The sequence below is a fragment of the Adiantum capillus-veneris genome, chromosome 17 (genome assembly GCF_014529385.1).
Source record: "Adiantum capillus-veneris isolate H3 chromosome 17, ASM1452938v2, whole genome shotgun sequence".
Classification (NCBI taxonomy): Eukaryota; Viridiplantae; Streptophyta; class Polypodiopsida; order Polypodiales; family Pteridaceae; genus Adiantum; species Adiantum capillus-veneris.
In genome coordinates this window covers 138,752,374-138,773,170 of record NC_140947.1, presented here as the reverse complement: position 1 = coordinate 138,773,170, position 20,797 = coordinate 138,752,374, and the positions used below count along the sequence as shown (strand labels likewise).

General features: G+C 40.3%; 1 protein-coding gene across 1 annotated transcript; it reads left to right on the top strand.

Annotated features, from left to right (window-relative positions):
* The first annotated feature begins 481 nt into the window (after positions 1-481).
* Positions 482-14,669, top strand: LOC147438167 (uncharacterized). Its single transcript, XM_086486072.1, has 4 exons — positions 482-699; positions 976-1,082; positions 1,265-1,385; positions 14,418-14,669. Exons 1-4 carry the CDS (start codon positions 611-613, stop codon positions 14,428-14,430), a joined length of 330 nt encoding a protein of 109 aa, XP_086342198.1. The 5' UTR covers positions 482-610; the 3' UTR covers positions 14,431-14,669.
* The last annotated feature ends 6,128 nt before the right edge of the window (positions 14,670-20,797 follow it).

Below are 20,797 nucleotides of genomic sequence, written 5' to 3'. Positions count from 1 at the left end.
GCCTATGCTTCCTCTGCAAGGGCTCTCAACTGTTTGCGGCAATAGCTGCTCTCTCTCTCTTTGGCCTATGCTTCCTCTGCAAGTGCTCTCAGCTGTTTGCGGCAATAGCTGCTCTCTCTCTCTCTCTCTCTCTCTCTCTCTCTCTCTCTCCTGTGCCTAAACACACACAAAAAATGATTGCACAGCCCGACCACTTACTTTTCTCACTCTATTTATGCACCTTCGCCCGCTTTATTTTCAAAATTTTACAAAAAAAAATTACTTCCGTGCCTTTTCTCACTCTATTTTTATGCCTTCCCTTTTCCAACTTCTCTGTCCAATTAAACCCATCCAAGTGGACTGCCTCTCCTTTCAGAGTTTCCAAAATCGCTCTTACATAATCAAGGTAAAAAGTGGTATCTCATTAGATATCTCATGAAATAACCCCAAATTCAAAGTTGAATCCCACCTACACCAGAGATACTACCTGGTCATCGCCATCATCCCATCTTATACCCAGCGTCCCTCCCCTTTTGCCATCATTGTGTAGGCCAGCTTTGTCTACTCGCACTCATCTTTTGCACAATTGCCAAGGTTTCGCTCTTACCTGCAGCGACTACCACAGCTCGTAATGGCAACACTGAAGGTCATCTGTGTTACGCATGAAGGCATTGTCGACATCCAGCATTACAATGTCCTCCATGCAGACACCTTATTTAGGTTGTATTTGAATCTTTTGTCAAAATCTGGCATGTCCTTGAAAGGATTGGGAAGGTTGGGAACTCTAATTACCCTCACACACTCAATTGCATTGCTCGCAGACATCGTCCACAAAGTGCACGGAAATGCTAACCGTGTGCAGTCGAAAGCCAATGCAAGAGCAGTTGAGATTAGCATACAAATGGACATGCATGAAGCAACAAAATGGCTATGAGTTTAACGTTTCCTGAAGTTTAGTGTGATCTGTCAGTAATAATGCATTTCATTATATGTCAGGTCATTGATGAAGTCAGCTTCTTCTATGAGCAGGAGACGACGATCCATGGGCAGAGCCTCTGATATGGTTTTTCTCAGTTTCATCTGGCATCATCGCTTGCTGATTAGTGAGTTTTTGTTGCCTGCCAGTTAATTATTGTTCAGCATTTTATACCACATAAAAGGACTCACTTCTTATTTTGAGTTTTAGATATACTATATCATGAACGCTTTAAGCCAGTCCTGTTTCATTTTATTTTATGTTTTTTGATAGCAAAAGTCACAATTGTGGGTGAATTATATTGAACAGCCCAAAAAATTACAAGGTCTTGTCATGCTTATTCAAAGCTCTCAAAAGCTAAAAAGATCGAGTGGGTGGCGGATAATACCCTTGTTTTGCAACTGCCCCTCTTTGAGGTGCACGGAGGGAGGTAATTAATTTATAACAATCCCCCCCCCCCCCCAAACCCCTCCACCCCAAAACACATGAACAACAATCACCCCCCTCTATACCCTTCACGGAAGTGACTTGTTGTACTATTTTTTGTCCGTGGTATATGTAGGCCCTGTGTGGTGACTGTGAAAGTGTATGTGCATGGTGAGTCACGACTAATTGCGATGTGTTTGCCATTTTGTTCATTTAGGAGGCCCGTGCTGAGAGAGAGAGAGAGAGAGAGAGAGAGAGAGAGAGAGAGCCTTACTTGATGAAATTTGCAAGCCTGCGGATCTGATGGCTATTGCATAGGGCGATGATGATGGGACGTTTACACTCTCAGTTTGTTACGTAATGAGGTCGCGACGGCTGCTATTGTCGCAACGTTATTAATTTTAAAAAAATAATGACGCTATGGTTTTACCTACGATACCCACGTGACACTTTTTGAAGAACACTCTCTCCATTATATAAGTTAGAAGCTCTGTATTTTAATTAGTTAGAGAGAGAGAGAGAGAGAGAGAGAGAGAGAGAGAGAGAGAGAGAGAGAGAGAGAGAGAGAGAGAGAGCACTTGTGTTGCTAGTGCACAGAGACATAGAGAGGGAGAGAGACAAAGAGAAGTTAAGCAATAATTCTCTCGCGTGTGCGTGTGCGCGCAAGAGAGAGAGAGAGAGAGAGAGAGAGAGAGAGAGAGAGAGAGAGTAGCACAAATCTCTTGCTCCCATAGGCAATAGAGAGAAAGTTTTAAAGTTGTATTTGACAATCACTGACAATTCGTGGCGGCCGACCATAGCCAAGCAGAGATGACTCATACATTGGGAAATTTAGGCAATCTGTACAAGCATCCGCTTCCGAGGCGAGCACACCTTTATTTGCCTCCATTGTAAACCACGGTTTCACCGTTTAAGCACGTTCCTACATATGAAAAATTTTAGAGGTGACTTGAAGGTTTTTACATTAAATTTCTCTAGGCTTTGTTGGTTTACTTAAATCTCCTTCTTTGTTAACCATGCTCATAGATATGATAAATTCTAGAGAGAATTTGAAGGTTTTAACTTTTTACATTAAATTTTGTAGGCCTTGTAGATTTTCTTGCCTTTTCAAATGTAGAATTTAGTGGTAAACTTGAAAAAGTGTAATTGGGATTACACTAAACTTAGGTTTTCTCGAGGATACACAATATCCTTTATCGCAAACTTGAAAACCTTGCATATACGAGATTACGTTAAATCGCTTTCTTTGTTTACCATGCTCCAAAATATGAGAAATTTAGAGGTAACTTGAAGGTTTTGTGCTAACTTTATTTTGGCTTTGTAGATTCTCTCACCTTCAAATTTAGAATTTACAGGTAAACCTAAAAAATTGCAGTTGGGATTACACTAAACTTGGGTTTTTTCGATACACAATCCCCTATACCATTAAACTTTGAGAAAACTTGCAAATGAAAAGTTTTAGAGGTGAATTCATGCCTATATTCGAAGGTTTTTGCACCAAATTTCTCTAGGCTTTGTATTTGTAGGATTTCGTGCCTTCAAATTTAAAATCTAGAGACTGGTGGGGTTAGACTTAACTTGGGTTTCTACTCGTCGACATATGATCCTTCGCTTTCACGTGAATCTCAAAAATTTAAGATGGGATTACACTAAGCTTAGGTTTTTCTCTATCACTAGGATACACAAACAAAACATTGTTACTTTAATTGCTATTGCATATTAAAGGCAGTGCTAAAAAATCATATTAAAGGTAGTGAAACAAAACACTCCCAAAACCTTGGCGAACCTACATATCAGAAATAGTAGAAGCATATTAACTAAATTTTTCCTAGACTTGGAAGAAGAAAAAATATACATCATGTGACACGTCTACACGATTTTTAAAAAAACTTAAAAATAACTGATGATCAATTTTAAGAAGACCTTTAAGTTCCAATGTTGGGGATAAACTCTTTTCCTAAAAACTTGAATAGCTTACTCATGGGGAAAGAATAAAAATTACCGACTATATTTAAAGCTTTATAAATACTAAATCTCTCCAAAATATGTAGGTTTTTTTGGTTTTAATTTGAACTTAAGGGTAGATTTCAAAATTTAAGGAGACCTTCAAGTTCCACTGTTCAAGAAAAACCCTTGGATTTTTTAAAAACTTCAAGAGCCTATCCGTGGAAAAGAGTAAAGATTATTCACCATATTTGAGGCTTTATAAATGCTAAATCGCTCCAAAATATGTAGATTTATTCAATTTTAATTTCAATTCAAGGTTAAATTTTAAAATTTATTGGTGCGATTACACTAGCCATTTGAAGGGATTCCTCTGAAATTGCTCCTTTTTAGCTAAGAAGAGCAAAATTTTGAGCCACCCTTCCAAAGATTATTTTATGACAAAAATCACACATCATGCTAACTAGCATAGCAAAAGATAGAATATAGGCACTCCTCTTCATGAAAATGATTGATTCTACACTATTTTCTTAAACTAGCTCCTCTATATGATGTTAGTGTTACCAAGAGAGACCAAAACCTTCTGGGATTCTAATCTAAAAAAGATATGAAAATATAATAATCATACTATTCAATTTTATTTCCGAGGTACATAAAAACACTATTGTGTTTAGAAACATAAAAGATAACATCAAGACTTTTCATTTAATGCTCAATCTCTGAAGCTTGACTTCTATATCTATATCTAATAAATATATAATGGAGATAAAAAAATTGAAGCAACAAGAAGCTCTCTACGTGTCACTTGAAGGGCGACTACTTTTTCTTTGAAGTTCATAAAGAAACTCCAACCCTCAAATTTGAAGGGTGACTTACCAAAAGAAAAGAAATCCAACAAACTTCAAAGATCCACTTCGCTAAGACTTGAAGAGAGAGAGAGAGAGAGAGAGAGAGAGAGAGAGAGAGATGAAGGAGTACGAGTGGAAGTGCGATGCGAGAGAGAGTGAGAGAAGAAGAGCACGACGATATGGTGAACTCGCTCTACTGTAATGTGTAGAGCATAGTGAGTTCTTATTAGGTTTTTACAAAAGAATATGTGTACATACCTGGCGGCCCGCCCACTTACCTGGGCGACCATATTGGGCTTTATACCCCAACAACCTCCCACTTAAAGTCCAATGTGGTACATTAAGTGTGAGAGAAGCTACTATACAAGCTAATATACAAGAGATGTAGAGAAGTGATGTACTATCCTACACCTAACTGCTTGCGAAAATGCGCAAAGCTCTCTGAGGGAAGTCCTTTTGTAAGTAGATCAGCAAGATTTTCTGTGGTGTGAACTTTGACAAGCTGAAGTTGCTTATCCTCGAGCATTTCCCTCATGAAATGATACTTCACATCCACATGCTTTGTCTTTGAGTGATAAAATGGATTGCGAGCCAATTGTATAGCACTTTGACTATCACAATATAACACAGGCATCTCTTCTTTGATTCCCAAATGTGTTACTAGTCGATTAAGCCAAATTGATTCTTTGCATGCCTCTGATGCTGCAACATATTCAGCCTCTGTAGTAGACTGAGTAACACAATCTTGTAATCTAGAACGCCATGATACTGCTCCACCAGCCAATGTAAAGACATACCGTGACGTAGACCTTTGGTTGTCTAAGTCACCTGCATAATCTGAGTCTGTAAAACCCTTTACACTTAGCTCCTGACTCCCATAGCATATGCGCATACTCTTTGTAGCTTTCAGGTATCTCAATATTCCTTTCACTGCCTCCCAATGTTTCTTGCCTGGGTTTGACATGTATTGACTTACTACTCCCACTACAAATGCAATGTCTGGGCGAGTAGCAATCATTGCATACATTAAACTACCCACTGCAGACGCATATGGAATCTTATCCATTTCAGCCTGTTCTTCCTCAGACACAGGACAATCTTGTTTGCTAAGTTTCACATATGGTGGCAATGGAACACTCAATGCCTTTCCCTTCTCCATATTGAAACGTTGCAAAACCTTGTCAATATACTCTGTTTGAGATAACCAAATCAACTTCTTTGATCTGTCTCTCTCAATGCGCATACCAAGTATATGACTCGCCTCACCCATGTCTTTCATGTCAAACGATTTTGCCATCTTTGACTTCAAAGCTGAAATTTCTTCCAAGTGCTTGCCAGCAATCAACATGTCATCCACATACAAAATAAGGATCAGCCAACTGCCATCCTTAGCCTTCTTTGTATATAAACAGTGATCGAACTCACTACGTTTGTAGCCTTGAGAAAGCATAAACTTGTGGAACTTATGGTACCATGCCCTCGGCGATTGTTTTAAGCCATAAAGACTCTTTAACAACTGGCATACCAAATCTTCCTTCCCTTTCTCAACAAACCCTTCTAGCTGCTGCATGTAAATTTCCACATCTAAATCACCATGCAAGAACGCTGTCTTGACATCCATTTGGTGCAACACCAAATCTAATATGGCAACCAATGCAAGAAAGCATCTCAATGTAGTCATCTTGACCACCGGAGAGAAGACTTCATCAAAGTCAATGCCTTGTTCTTGCTTAAAGCCCTTGGCAACAAGCCTTGCTTTGTACTTTGGCTGACTATCATGAGCGGTGATCTTATACCTGTAAACCCATTTACAAGGTAGAGCCTTTTTGCCCTGTGGTAATTTAACTAGCTTCCATGTCTGGTTTTTATGCAGAGCTGTCATCTCTGACTGCATGGCCAATTGCCAATTCCCGGAGTCCTTCATTTGCACTGCTTCCTTGTAACATGAAGGCTCATTGCAATCAGTCAACATGACATAGTTCATAGATGGAACAAACCTATCAGGAGGTCGCGTGATACGTCCAGATCTACGCAAAATAGGTGGCTCAGGCTCAGCCACAACCTGTGGTTCCACTCTATCCTGTCCTTGCTCCTCTTGAGCCCTGACATTTTGTCTTGCACGTGCAGGTCCATCTTCTTGGAAGACAACTCTTCTAATCTCCTCAACCCTCTCTGGTTTAGAATGATATTTGGCTTCATTAAAGTGAACATCATTGCTGCGGATAACCTTTCTGGATTCGGGATCCCAAAGTCTGTACCCCATCTCACCAGAATTACCATAGCCTAGAAAGATGCACTTTCTACTCTTTGGCTCAAGTTTGTTCCTAAATTCCTTTGGAACATGTATATGCCTCACAGCCAAAGACTCTGAGATGCTTGTATGAGGGCATTTTGCCTGACCATACCATCTCTGCCACTGAATCCTTCTGCAAAACCTTGCTAGGAGATCTATTTATAAGATGAACAGCTGTTGATACAGCTTCAACCCAAAACCCATTTGGCAGTTGTGCATTAGACAACATACTTCTGACCTTCTCTTGTATGGTCCTATTCATCCTCTCAGCAACACCATTTTGAGGAGGATTATAAGGAGCAGTAAATTCACGTTTTATACCTTTTGACTCACAAAAGTCCTGAAAGGCCTTTGAAACATACTCTCCACCATTGTCAGTGCGTAAGCATTTAAGCTTCTTGCCACTGTGATTCTCCACAAGTGTCACAAACATTTTGAAAACACTAAACGCTTCATCCTTGTGCTTGAGAAAGTAAACCCATACTTTCCTCGAGTAATCATCTATAAATGTCATAAAGTAAGAAGCTCCCCCTAGAGATAGGTTAGGCATAGGTCCACACAAATCACTATGAACAAGTGCCAACTGTGTATCTCTTCTACTGCTTCTATGCTTATGTGGCTGCTGTGCTTGCTTACCATACAGACAATGTTCACAGAATTTAAAATCATTAAATGACAAGCCAGGCAAATAACCAGAACGAGACAAGATTTCCATTCCCTTCTTGGACATATGTCCTAACTGGCTATGCCACAAAGAAACGTTCGGCTGCTCGGTTACATTGATTACATTTTTAGAGACATTTGATGCATAAATCATGTAAAGTCCTCCAGACTTTACTCCATGTGCTACTCTCATAGAACCCTTGGATATCTTCCACATATTCTGTCCAAAAGTGGTGACGTAGCCAGCATCATCAAGTAAACCTGTGCTGATCAAGCTCTTTGTAATTGCGGAAACATGTCTCACATTCTTCAGCGTGAAAGAAGAGCCATTCTGAAACTTCAATTGAACATCTCCAACACCTAAGATCTCACATGTCTGCCCATTGCCTAGCCGAACATGATCTTTAGTGATCACATAAGAGGTAAACCACTCCTTGTTTGGAGACACATGAAGTGATGCCCCTGAGTCTATAATCCAATCACTCAGTGCATTTCCATTAGATGCTGTAAGAAGAGCTGAGTCCATTGTATTGTTCAAGAAGTAGATGTCTCCTGACACTAGACTGTCATCCTCTGCAATAGTGTTTGTCACATTTATTTCTTGAATCTTCATTGAGGACTTGTTCTTCTCACCATGGTCTTCAGCTTTCTCTTTGCCTTTTTCTGCTTTCCATTCTCTGCAGTCTCTTTTCATGAGACCCTTCTTGCCACAATGGTAGCATTCTATGTCACTCTTGCCTTTAGCACTGCGGGACTTGCTACGAGACTGATCCCTCTTTCCACCTTTGTAATTTTCTTTGGTCCTTCCTCTGACAACTAAGGCTGTTCCTTTGCCTTTGTCCATTGTCTTTCTGTTGGTTTCTTCCGTAAGCAGACTGCCTTCTACACCTGCTATGGTCAAACCATCTGGAGGTGCAGAATTACTCAAAGCTGTGCGAAAAGTGTCCCAACTTTCCGGCAATGTGATCAACAGGAACATAGCTCTAACAGGTTCATCAAACTTGACACCTTGAGCTGACAACTGACTGTAGATGGTGTTGAATTCATTCAGATGATCGGACATAGGTGTCCCTTCTTTCATCTTCAAGTCAACAAGCTTCTTAATCCATTATACTTGTGAAGCTGCACTCTGCTTCTCATAAAGATCACTCAGCTTTGTCCATGCTTGATAAGCCGACATCTCGTCTGCTACATTGAAGTGAACTGCCAAAGTCAACATAATGGTAGAAAGTGTCAATTCATCCATTTTGCTCCATTCATCTTCATCCATATCTTGTGGTTTTATCCCCTTGAGCTTTATAGGTTTTATCTGCTTCTTTTGTACCAGCACATGCCAAATCTGCTTCTTCCACAATGGGAAATTGGTTCCATCCTGCTTCTTGATATTGTAAAGAGCAGTGTCCTGTGATCCAGCCATAGCTACGCTTCACACTAGTTTACTTTCCTAGGAAAAATTCGACAGAGTTTCTCCTGTAAACTGACCTCTGAACCAATATCAACCTGTAAAATGAACCAATAAAGCTTCAGATTCTGCAAAAATTTTGGCAGAGTCTCCTTTGTAAAATGGCTCTAGTGTACTAAAAAACAGACCAAAAACAACTTAAAAAACCACTGTCTCTCTAACACTGTAAGCTGTGGGTAAACCTGTCCTGCACCTGTACTGTCTCTCACTGTCTTGTCACTATCCTGTAAGCATAGACTGCGACAATGCGTCAATGGCAGTAAAGCAAAGATGCAATCCCAACTGTCTAACTCAGAGCCAATACATCCTAGCTGCCTATCTAAGGGTGCTCGAGGGATCGCTCCAAGACTTGTATCACCGAAAGGATCTCAACATTCAAGAATCCCCCAGCTCAATAAAACCTCACTCGACCCTCAACAAAGGCTGCAGTAAATCTGACAGTACATAGACTTCCCACAAAGTCATACATCCACAAATTTCCCACTGTATGCTGTAACCGCTGCGGCGGTTGTTTGCTGCGTGACTCACAGCCAACAAACCCTCAACAGACATACATCATCTCTGACAATACATCCCATGTGGAAGTACCTGCAATGTTAGGATGAAATCTGGAATATCAAGCAGCAATTACAAGCTACCTGATGAACTGGTGGATGTCGCCTCTACAGTTTGTGTGTAGGTGCGCCCGTGTCGTATGTGACACGCCTCCAAGAACTGTAAGCCATCCTTCGTTGAGTAGATAGCCACAAATCAGCACTTTGGAAGTGCAGATATCCTCAGCACTTGCAGTCATAGGCCGAAACCCCAAATTTGCAGAGTCGGATCTGTACCCGCCAAGACCACGTAGTCGAAAATGGTATGCGTAGATCTTTGTCGAAGCCAAACGGTGGCCGAGATGACCTCAGAATGAAATTCTGAGAACACCGAGCCCTTCGGGCTCATCCACAGGAATTGGGGCCGTGTCTTCGCCTGTCGAATCTCACTCCAATCTGAGCAGGTGACTTTGGCTACCTGCAAATGCTGCCCCGAGCCTTGATCTGAGCTCTGATACCAATTGAAGGAGTACGAGCGGAAGTGCGACGCGAGAGAGAGTGCGAGAAGAAGAGCACGACGATATGGTGAACTCGCTCTACTGTAATGTGTAGAGCATAGTGAGTTCTTATTAGGTTTTTACAAAAGAATATGTGTACATACCTGGCGGCCCGCCCACTTACCTGGGCGCCCACATTGGGCTTTATACCCCAACAAGAGAGAGAGAGAGAGAGAGAGAGAGAGAGAGAGAGAGAGAGAGAGAGAGAGAGAGAGAGAGAGAGAGAGAGAGAGAGAGAGAGGAAAACATTAAGAGACCTCAATGCTCTATCTGACAAGCCTTGGAATTAAAACCTATTATTTAAGAGGGAAATGTGATAACCAATTTGTCACACTTAAAGGTTATAATAGTTTTCTTTCTTATTTACTGAGAGAGATCTCCATTGACAAGACTTGAACTCAAAACTGTGTGTGTGTGTGTGTGTGTGTGTGTGTGTGTGTGTGAGAGAGAGAGAGAGAGAGAGAGAGAGAGAGAGAGAGAGAGAGAGAGAGAGAGAGAGAGAGAGAGAGAGAGAGAGAGAGAGAGAGAGGACTCGTGACTTGACAATAGTGAGAGAGAGAAAGAGGGGGCAGAAAGACAAAGAGGGAGGTAAGGAGGGAAGAAGAATATGATGATTTTTATTTTCATTAGAATAATCCAAACAGATATAAAAGATCTACCCGATGAGTCTTGATCTCAATATCTGATATGAGAGAGAGAGAGAGAGAGAGAGAGAGAGAGAGAGAGAGAGAGAGAGAGAGAGAGAGAGAGAGAATTTTTATCTTCTTGGAGTGAGTATAGGGACTATAGCCCACTCTCCTTGCTTATGTGTACACACACACACACACGCGTGCGCGCACACACACACACACACACACACACACACACACACACACACACACACACACACAAATAATTGCAGTTCTCTATGAGCTTGTAGTTGCCCTTTAGGAAACAAATATTGATGGATGGAGAGAGAGAGAGAGAGAGAGAGAGAGAGAGAGAGAGAGAGAGAGAGAGAGAGAGAGAGAGAGAGAGAGAGAGAGAGAGGATAACTAGGGGGTTGAATGCTAGCATGTGTGTGTGTGTGTGTGTGTGTTCGAATAACAATATAATATATACACCAAAGAATCCTTTCAAAGACACTAGAAACTATGTCAACAAAAAGGTGGTATAATTCCCATTCATAGTATAGAACAGTCTTTATACACTACTACTGAAATCAAAAGCCAGAAGATGTAAAAGTCCGCCATCTTATAGACAAGGACCTTTGAAAATCATAGTTGAGAAGGTAACCCTCACCTGCACCCATGGAAACAACAAAACATATAGTTAGCATTGGCATCGTGCGTATGCAGGTGATGCATGGGTATCCCACATGTTATAGATGTCACCCAACTAGATTGCTTTCAAAGACAGATAGTAAGAAAGGTAAAGCTAACCATAACATATATTCACAGATGGTTTCATTTACAAGGGGTTGCAAGAAAACCAAGTGGAGCCCCTTTTGCTTCGCAAGCTCTCATGAGATAAGGCCGGCGGAGACGAGTTTTATGAGGTTTTTTAGCCCCAAAGTGGGCCACATATACATGTTTCTTAACTTTAGAGAGTTTGGCATTAATTGCCACTATTTTTTCTCGTTCAATAATAGTGCTCATACGTGCAATCAATCTATAGTTTGGAGTCACCTGTAACACAAGGAAATGTTAGTAATTGTGTACTACTCCTACCTAGTTTGGAGTCACCTGTAACACAAGGAAATGTTAGTAATTGTGTACTACTCCTACCTAGATGGAGTCAAAAATACCATATGAAAGATAGTAAGTATGAATGCTCAATCCCCTTTAACCATAAACCCATAACGGTGAGACATTCCAGAGTCGCTTAGTTGTTCCATAAGCCAAGGGATTTTATCATCAATGCCCATTATATAATATAATAAGCAACCATATTTGGCCATATGAGCAACCCTAAGGTACCATGCACAACCATACTCACAACCATATTTGGCCACAACCCTTCTTAACCATATTCACAACCACTTAGCCATATGAGCAGCCATCTTGAGATATAGCAACCATAATCGACCATATCCCTACGACATTCGATGTATTCACTACCCATATATCCCTACGACAGTTTAGTACACAAATATTGATAGTTTTAATTGAACTCAAAAGAGATAAAAAAACAGTTCCGCGGTTACCTAAGTGTCAAAAGAAGTAGCCAACTATTCCCATCACAGTCATACATCGACTTAATATAGTCAAGAACATGCACGAGTTCTAAACTGCTAAACTGCTATATTGGTACTGCTAAACTACTATATTGGTACTGCTATAATGGTACTCGTATATTGGTACTGCTATAGTGCAACACTGGTATATGTATACTAGTATACTGGTACTCTTCTCCAATTTTAGTGCTAGTACTGGTACTGGTAGTACTGGTAAACTGGTACTGATACACCAAAGAATCCTTTCAAATTACAAAGGACACTAGAAACTATGTCAATGAAAAGGTGGTATAATTCCCATTCATAGTGCAGAATAGTCTTTATACACAAGTATTAAAATCAAGAGCCGGAAGATATCATTAGGAAAATTTTGGACTCAAATTTGGTCCTTTTAGCGCTAGAGAGAGAATACAACGCCACCAATGGATGGCGGGCTATCGTAACGGTAGCTCGGATTTTCCTTGTTTTTATCTCAAACTTCAGCATTTAAAAAAAAAATTCTTTAGTTGCATAAAAAACTTTAACACTAATATACGTTGTGATTTGCTCAAATCTTTCTTGTCAGTCCACCGAATATAGGACAAATGTACCATAACTTACACTCAATGCAGTTGTGTACACCTTTTTGATAGGAGAGAGTTCATAGTATTCCCGCTCATTCTCATTCATTTACGCTCAATTAACTATTATGCTCGCATTTTACTGTATTGTGTTTGCGCTCAAAACACTCCCCCTCTCACATATGTGCTGTGCATCTTGACATAGAAGAATCATTAATAGAGAACAGAAGACGTCGATGACCATTCGCAAGTATTAAGTGTTTGGCGGCTAAGTCAACAATGGCCAAACGGACCAGTCAAAGATGCTATTGACTATTTTTAGTAAATGCTAACGAGGCCAGATGATGCGGATGCGAAGTAAAGATGAAGATGAAGCAAATACAAGCAACAGATGCAGAGAAGAGTTGGAATTGATGACTATCTATAGAGTTACGATCACAATTGACGGTCACTTAAGTTGTAGGATTTTCCATCAAATGACCGCAAATGCGGGTTGTAATTATCTTTTGGGCTCATCAAGAGTTCCAAGTTGTAAACATTGAGCTATATTTAGATCCTAGGCAGTGCAGATAGCAAATTAAGTGAGTTTGGCCATTTGGGTGCCCGGCCACTTCTAAAAATCCTAGAGAGTATATAATTCAAAACACACAATGTGAAAGGGGATTCTTACTCACTTGAGATAAGCTTTGTGAAGAAGGAGATGGCTATGGAGTTCTTGAGCTTTCTACGCGCGTACATGGACGATTCAGCCTCATGCCAATAGCTAAACTCTAACCTCTTCTCTCTCATTTGCTCATGGTGTAATCAATGCTTGATTAATAAAAAATTAGTGGCTGATTTGTTGATTAATCTCTCTCTTTTTCATATTTCCCTCTTGTTTAAGCATGCTACCAAGTGTGTGTAGGCTTGTGTAGAGTGTTGGTGCTCGGTGTGGTCATTCTATGCTATTCTATGCTCATTGTGTGTTTGATTAGAGTTGGATTAGTGATTGATTAGAGAGTAGTGCGTGATTAATCTTGTGTGAGAGATTAGGCCGAATGGTAGAGTAAATAGTGTGCTCACTCCTCGTAGCAACATCATACCCGCTCCGTAGCTTTCTTTGTGTGTAGGTTTCACCTTCTAATCTTCCATTTGGCATACACAAGCCACTTGTGTGTTTCCATGCCCTAGCCGGATCCTACTCCTCGGATTGACATTATGTTGATGTCCTCCCTATGCTAGGATGACGTCCCAACATTGGCGCCGTTGCCGGGGATCGATAGCCTAAGCTAGAGGTGCCATTGGTGTGATTAGGAGACACTAATTTCCCTATTTTTTTGTTATTTTGTTAGTTTTTAGATTAGGTGTGTTGATTAATTGAGTGATTTTTAGTGCGATTAGTGCTTGGGTTAGCATTGATTATGCTTAGAACATCACAACACAACCCACACACATCATTAGTTCTTGATTTTGATCACTAATTTTGACCATCAAATTCACTAATTTTCCCTAACTTTGATGCTAATTTCCCGTTGATTGATAAGTGTTTTTTGTGCTACACACAAGTAGAAAGTGAGTTGGGTGTATGGACAACATGCCTATGTGATCCACACACTCATATCCTACGCCATTTGTGCGCAAATCGTAGCCGAAATCACCTATTAATCACTAATTTTCACTAATTTCATTTATTAATTTTTCACTAACTATTTGGGCATTTTGCAAAGTGCTGATTTTTATTGATTATTTGATGCATGTCCATGATGATTATGTGTTTACATTCATGCTAAACGATGCTACACATTGATTTTTGTGTTGGTTGTGTGTAGGTGATTTTACGGGATCCACACACACACACACACACACACACACACACACACACACACACTAGTGTGTTGGGCACTAATCAAGTGCTTAATCGTTGAGTTTGTGGATAATTAAGGTGCTGAAATTAATGCTAATTTTTTTAATTTAATGTGCAGGTTTGGTTCATGAACCATGTGCATTCATAAAATGCAAAACTAGGTGCGGTTTATGCCCGCTTTTGTGTAGGCGGAAGTGCCTAATTTGGGGCAATTTGGGCCTGTTTTGGAGTCCAATTTGCTTATGAGAAGTATGTGATTGCTTATGGTCGTCAATGAGTTACGGTTATGTTTTTCTAATTCCGTTGTGACGTCGAAATGCTGCCGAAATTCGGTCAAATTTGGTTATGTATGCTTATGTGCATGATTTGATGCAAAAAGCGTGTTAATGATCGATTAAATTTGAGATTTGGATGCTCGAATTGAAGTTTAATTGATGCAAAATGTTGTTTTGAGTGCAATTAGTCATCGTGCAAGAGAGGGTGATTTTTGTGTTCATTTAAGTGCATTTTCGAGACGATTTGTGTGCTTAAAGAATGATATTTTGTGCGATTTTGATTAAGTGATCAATTTCGGCGTTTTGATTGCTTGATTGCGAACATTTAGGTTGGTGGGCTGATCTAGAATTTTCGGGAATTTTTGGTAATTTTGGACAATTTTTTGCTAATTTTTACTCAAATGTGCTAATTATACTCAAAAAATTGATAACTCGCCTAATTTGGGTGAATTGTGGAGTGCCGGGGTAATTTTTTTTGTTTTTGAGTGTTTTTGCGTGATAGTTTAAATTTTTTTTTACGTTTTTAGGTTTTTGTTTGATAAGGTTTGATTTTTTTTTAATTTATATTTGTGTATTTTATTATTCTTCTGTGTTTTTTTGTATTTTTGTGATTGTTTTGTGTCTTTTTTTGTTTTTGTGTGTTTTTTTTATTTTTGGTGTTCTTTTTGGTATTTTCTTTATTTATTATATTTTAATTGTGGGTTTTAGTAATTATGTGCATGTTTTAATATTTTGTGTATTTTATTAATTATTTTGTGAGTTTTTGAATTTTTTGTGAGTCTTTTTGAATTTTTGTATGATTTTTTAAATCTTTAATGTGTTTTTTGTATTTTTTGTGTGTTTTTGTATTTATTTTTTGATTTATGTGTGTTTTTTTAATTTATTTGTGTGATTTTTTATTAATTTTGGTTTATATATATATATATATAAAACTCACCTGTCGCCTAAATCTCGCCGTGATTCACGCTAAGCCCGGCCTTGCCTTGCTTTCATACGTGGGTTCGAGTCTTCCTACGTGCTGAACCCGCCCGAGTCTTCCTACGCGTTGCTGCCTCGAGTCATCCTACGCGTTGCTGCCTCGAGTCGTTTTACGCTTTTGCTGCCCCGAGTCTTCCTACGCTTTTGCTGCCCAACGGATCTTGCCACGCACACACACGATGATGCAGTTATGATGCCCGCCAATGAGAAGCTGCCAGACGTTCTTCGACTGCAGCTCTTGCAACCTGCAGCTGACTCGGCGCTCGTGACCCCACCTGATTTGGCTCATAGCCTGCAAACACACACACACACACACACACACACACACACTTGGAGGCCGCAATGATTTGCCTGCAACAAGCACTGTTCCCCTCGGCCCTCGATGCTGCTAGTTGCCTGCCCACCGCCTTGGCTGCTGCTGCAGCTCCCCGGGGCCCGTTCACTAACCGATCATCCGTAGTTGACCCGACCCCACCCCACCTGCCTGGTTTTATTTGTGCAAGCAAGAAATCCTTGCATCTCGACGCTCGCGACCCTATACGCACACACACGTTGCCCTACCTGGCCGGGATTCGCGCATTAAAGACAAGCACCCCTTTCTCTGCCCCCACTGATTCCGTTGGGCTCACACAACTTGGCTCGGCCCATTGACTTGGCCCACGAGGCACACAAGCCAAACACACACCCGAGCTCAACTGCTCTCTTCGGTGCAAGCCTTAACTGCTCTCTTCGACCCATTTTTGTCACCATTTGCACTTTTTGTGCACCCGCCATTTGACAGAGGCAACCGCTACCAGCCATTTGTGTTGCGGGGCTGCCATCGGATACCTTGGCTTGGCCGCCATCAACTCCGAGTCTTCGACTCTTTCTCTCTCACACACACACTACTCATAGCCTACAACGCACACACTTGCTAAGCCGGGGCCGGCAAAATCGGCATAGATGAGGAAATAACACGCCCACAGCCCACAACACACGAGCGTTGAGTCGAATTCGGAAAATCTCTGATGACAAAAACAAAAGGAAAAGAGGGCTTCAAATATTCGAATAGGGGGTGATTCACACATCTCCCACTGAGTTGATATGCCAAAATACCCAACCAGGAGTAAACAAAGACACAAGCAACACATCAAAACCTATGTTGCGGCCCATGACATCAATGTCAAAGATCCAATTTGGGTAAATGATCCTAGTCCAAACAATTCAGGTAAACAAATGGGATGGATTGCACCCCAGTACAGCTTAGAAGAGCAAGGCTACTACAGTGGTCATCCAAATGTTTGGTTACCTAAACCAAAGATATCAGGCTATACAGTAGCAAGTGGCTTCAAACCAAAACAACAAATAGCAAAATCAAGATCAATTTCAACTCAAAATAGGAGATCGAACAACAGGGCTAGAAACAGGTTCAAAAACGATTCTCAATCTAGAAGGCCTACATATCTTCAAGGGAATTTACCAACCGTGATTCCCAAAAATGGCAAGGAACAGATACAATTGAATACAAAAGTACAAACAAAAATATTTGTGCCATCAAATATACTTCAAGCACAGGGATATTACAAAGGACAAAAACAAATCTGGCTACCCAAGGCACCAAGACTAGATTTTACACAACTTGAAGATAATTACAGCTACAAACACCAACAAATTAAGGATACAAGTCCAAAAAATCAATATGTCATCTGTAAAAATAATCCAACAACAAATAGTAGATACATATGGGTTCCAAAGAAGACAAACGAGTAGAAGAAGATTGAAGTCATCTCCCACTTCCAACAAAATGAAACTAGCCAATCTTCTTAGATAATCGACCAAAAGTTAAAACAAGCAATTTTGACAACCAAGGTCACCCAGGTATGGCAGAAAAAGCCTACTTTGCCAATATGGTCCTTTAATAACCCTCTTTTTGAGGATCTGAGCTCTAAATGTCTAGATATATACTTTGTTGAGAGCTCAAGACAGTAGTCAAGTCAAGTAAAAAAAAAAAAGTCAAGAGTCGGGTAGCTGAGCCGATAAATGAGCAAAGTGTTAGACCTAAGCTTCGAGTCCTAATATTTTTTTGTGGTCTATGAGTCTAGCTAATTAGGCTACAGCTCAAGCTAGAAGACTTGAGCGTAATTATATCAAGTCGCTCATTCTGGATAGGTGACCATAGTCAATCTATTACTTTAATAATGGTGGAGAGGCGAAGTGTTCAAAACAAAACACACACGCACTTGTGCACATTAGGAGAGTGGAAACCATTGCATCAAACACCCTTCTCAAGAGTAGTGGAGTTAGTAAAGTGAATTTAATTTACTTTTTTAGCTGCATTAACTCAGAGGAGCACCCATCAATACTCTTCTCTCGCACAACATAATCTTACCCATGCATAAATCTGTGCAAGCATATCGAATGTCCCATAATTGGACATTTGCATTACGCACTCTTTATTGTTCCACCCATGCACAAAGCAACTCCAGACTCAAGGAAGATCATCGACCCTTTTCAAGGGACAGAAGGCTTAAACAATTCACTTTCATGTTATTTATATAAGCCCACTCAATTCAGTCCCTAAACACCCATCATTGTATATTCCCATAATAAGATCACATACCTTTGGGCACTTTTTCCCATGAGGTTTTTCCCCATTGGTAATACAAGGTTTCCAGAACCTAACGTACTATACATAGCCTTTAATTTTTACTTTATTCCCATAATAACTCAAGCCAATTGCTTTTACTTGAACCCAAATGCCTAATCTCATATTACACCAACAAGTCAACCCAACACCTAACAGCTCTTCAAAACAACATTCACCACCAATTTTCAATCTCTCCAGTGCTAGCCAACCAGGCAGCGCACGAGGACGTGCACTGAAATCGGATGGGGGGAGTGTTTGGCGGCTAAGTCAACAATGGCCAAACGGACCAGTCAAAGATGCTATTTACTATTTTTAGTAAATGCTAACGAGGCCAGATGATGCGGATGCGAAGTAAAGATGAAGATGAAGCAAATACAAGCAACAAATGCAGAGAAGAGTTGGAATTGATGACTATCTATGGAGTTACTGTCACAATTGACGATCACTTAAGTTGTAGGATTTTCCGTCAAATGACCGCAAATGCGGGTTGTAATTATGTTTTGGGCTCATCAAGAGAGTCCAAGTTGTAAACATTGAACTATATTTAGATCCTAGGAAGTGCAGATAGCAAATTAAGTGAGTTTGGCCATTTGGGTGCCCGGCCACTTCTAAAAAGCCTAGAGAGTATATAATTCAAAACACACAATGTGAAAGGGGATTCTTACTCACTTGAGATAAGCTTTGTGAAGAAGGAGATGGCTATGGAGTGCTTGAGCTTTCTACGCGTGTACATGCATGATTCGGCCTCATGCCAATAGCTAAACTCTAACCTCTTCTCTCTTATTTGCTCATGGTGTAATCAATGCTTGATTAATAAAAGATTAGTGGCTGATTTGTTGCTTAATCTCTCTCTTTTTCATATTTCCCTCTTGTTTAAGCATGCTACTAAGTGTGTGTAGGCTTAGAGTGTTTGTGCCCGGTGTGGTCATTCTATGCTATTCTATGCTCATTGTGTGCTTGATTAGAGTTGGATTAGAGATTGATTAGAGAGTAGTGCGTGATTAAGCTTGTGTGTGAGAGATTAGGCCGAATGGTAGAGTAAATAGTGTGCTCACTCCTCGTAGCAACATCATACCTACTCCGTAGCTTTCTTTGTGTGTAGGTTTCACCTTCTAATCCTCCATTTGGCACGCACAAGCCACTTGTGTGTTTCCATGCCCTAGCCGGATCCTACTCCTCGGATTGACATTATGTTGATGTCCTCCCTATACTAGGATGACATCCCAACATTAAGTTTGTAAAAATTTTCAACAGCTTCGATTTGGATAGCGATCGGTGGCTTTCCACCACCATTACAGTTGGAAGTTGGGTTCTCCTACAGACCAGTAAGAGAAAGCGCAAGGGCAACGAGTTTGTGAACAATTATAAAAGTAGGGTGAAAAACTTTCGCTTGTCACAAACGGGCAAAACAATCAAAGAGGTTCTCATTGAACACGGATATATGCACTCAGAGTTGCGTCTACGAGCAACGCCGACAAGATTTCCAACAAACCGACCAAATTGTAAGTTTTCTTACATCTACAATAGATTTTACTCTTCATTCGTGTATTGCATGTTTAACCTGCCAGTTGCATATATTTATCCTTCCGACAAAGAAGACTGGTAGCCGATGGATTGCATTATTGGCATTTTTTATGCATTCCATGCAACTGTGGGGGTGCTACTCTATAACACTAGCACTAGAAGAGTGTTGGTTGAAAGGGAGGGTTTCTTCGTCGATCACTTTTATAATGCTCCACATTCTGCGCTTGGCTTCGGCACTCTAGAATATCTCTCAGTTCCTTCGAAGGACAGTCCAGAGTGGCCAGTCCCTTCATCTGAAACCGCTGAGTGTTTCAGACTAAATCTCCATCAGAAAATACAAAAGTGCTTAAGACCAAATATTGCTAGTCAGCTGGGACGTGTTTCAATCTTCATGTCCATGCATGTGTTCATCGACTTTTTCCACGATGAAGAGATTAGGAAGACTGGAACTATGCTTCTCTGTAAGACATAGAAATTTCTTGATTATCTGGATGAATCTCAAAATTTCATAGCTTTCTTCCACCACATAAGATGGCATCGAGTGAGTGGTCAGTTAGTAGCTTTGGACCAAGATTTAACTGATGACCTGAACAATACTTTGAGGATGCTTGAGAAATGGTGTGGACCTGATCTGCTAATTGTTCTTAGCATTCGAGGCAATGTGACACTACGACTTGGAGAATGAGCTTGACCTTAGCCTGCCTCCAAAATATCTTTTCCAGTACAACATGCAAAATGTAGTATATTTTGTATGTAAACATTAATGCATCATTAGTTATTTCCCTGCTGGTTATCATCACCAAATATTGGTCTAATCTAACTATTCGATTAATTGTCGTACAGGTGCCTCAGAGAAAGGAGAAGAAGACATTGTGCACAGAGATAAAGGATGACTGACTGTTTCTAGTGCAATGCAACCCTTGATTGAAGAAAACGACTCACACAGTATATCACATTGCTCTGAACTACGAATATCAAAGAAAGCTGTTGAGAGCAAGCTTGCAATCTATATTCATGTGAAAATGAATTGTTAAGAAATTTCTTGCAAACAAAGTCTGGGAACATTTATCTTTTCAAAATTGACTCAAGTTGTCT

Coding starts and splice junctions, on each gene's coding strand:
- LOC147438167 (XM_086486072.1), top strand. CDS start 611: ATGGCAACACTGAAGGTCATCTGTGTTACGCATGAAGGCATTGTCGAC. Junction 700..975: donor CATGCAGACACCTTATTTAG/GTTGTATTTGAA, acceptor ATTATATGTCAG/GTCATTGATGAAGTCAGCTT. Junction 1,083..1,264: donor GCATCATCGCTTGCTGATTA/GTGAGTTTTTGT, acceptor TATATTGAACAG/CCCAAAAAATTACAAGGTCT.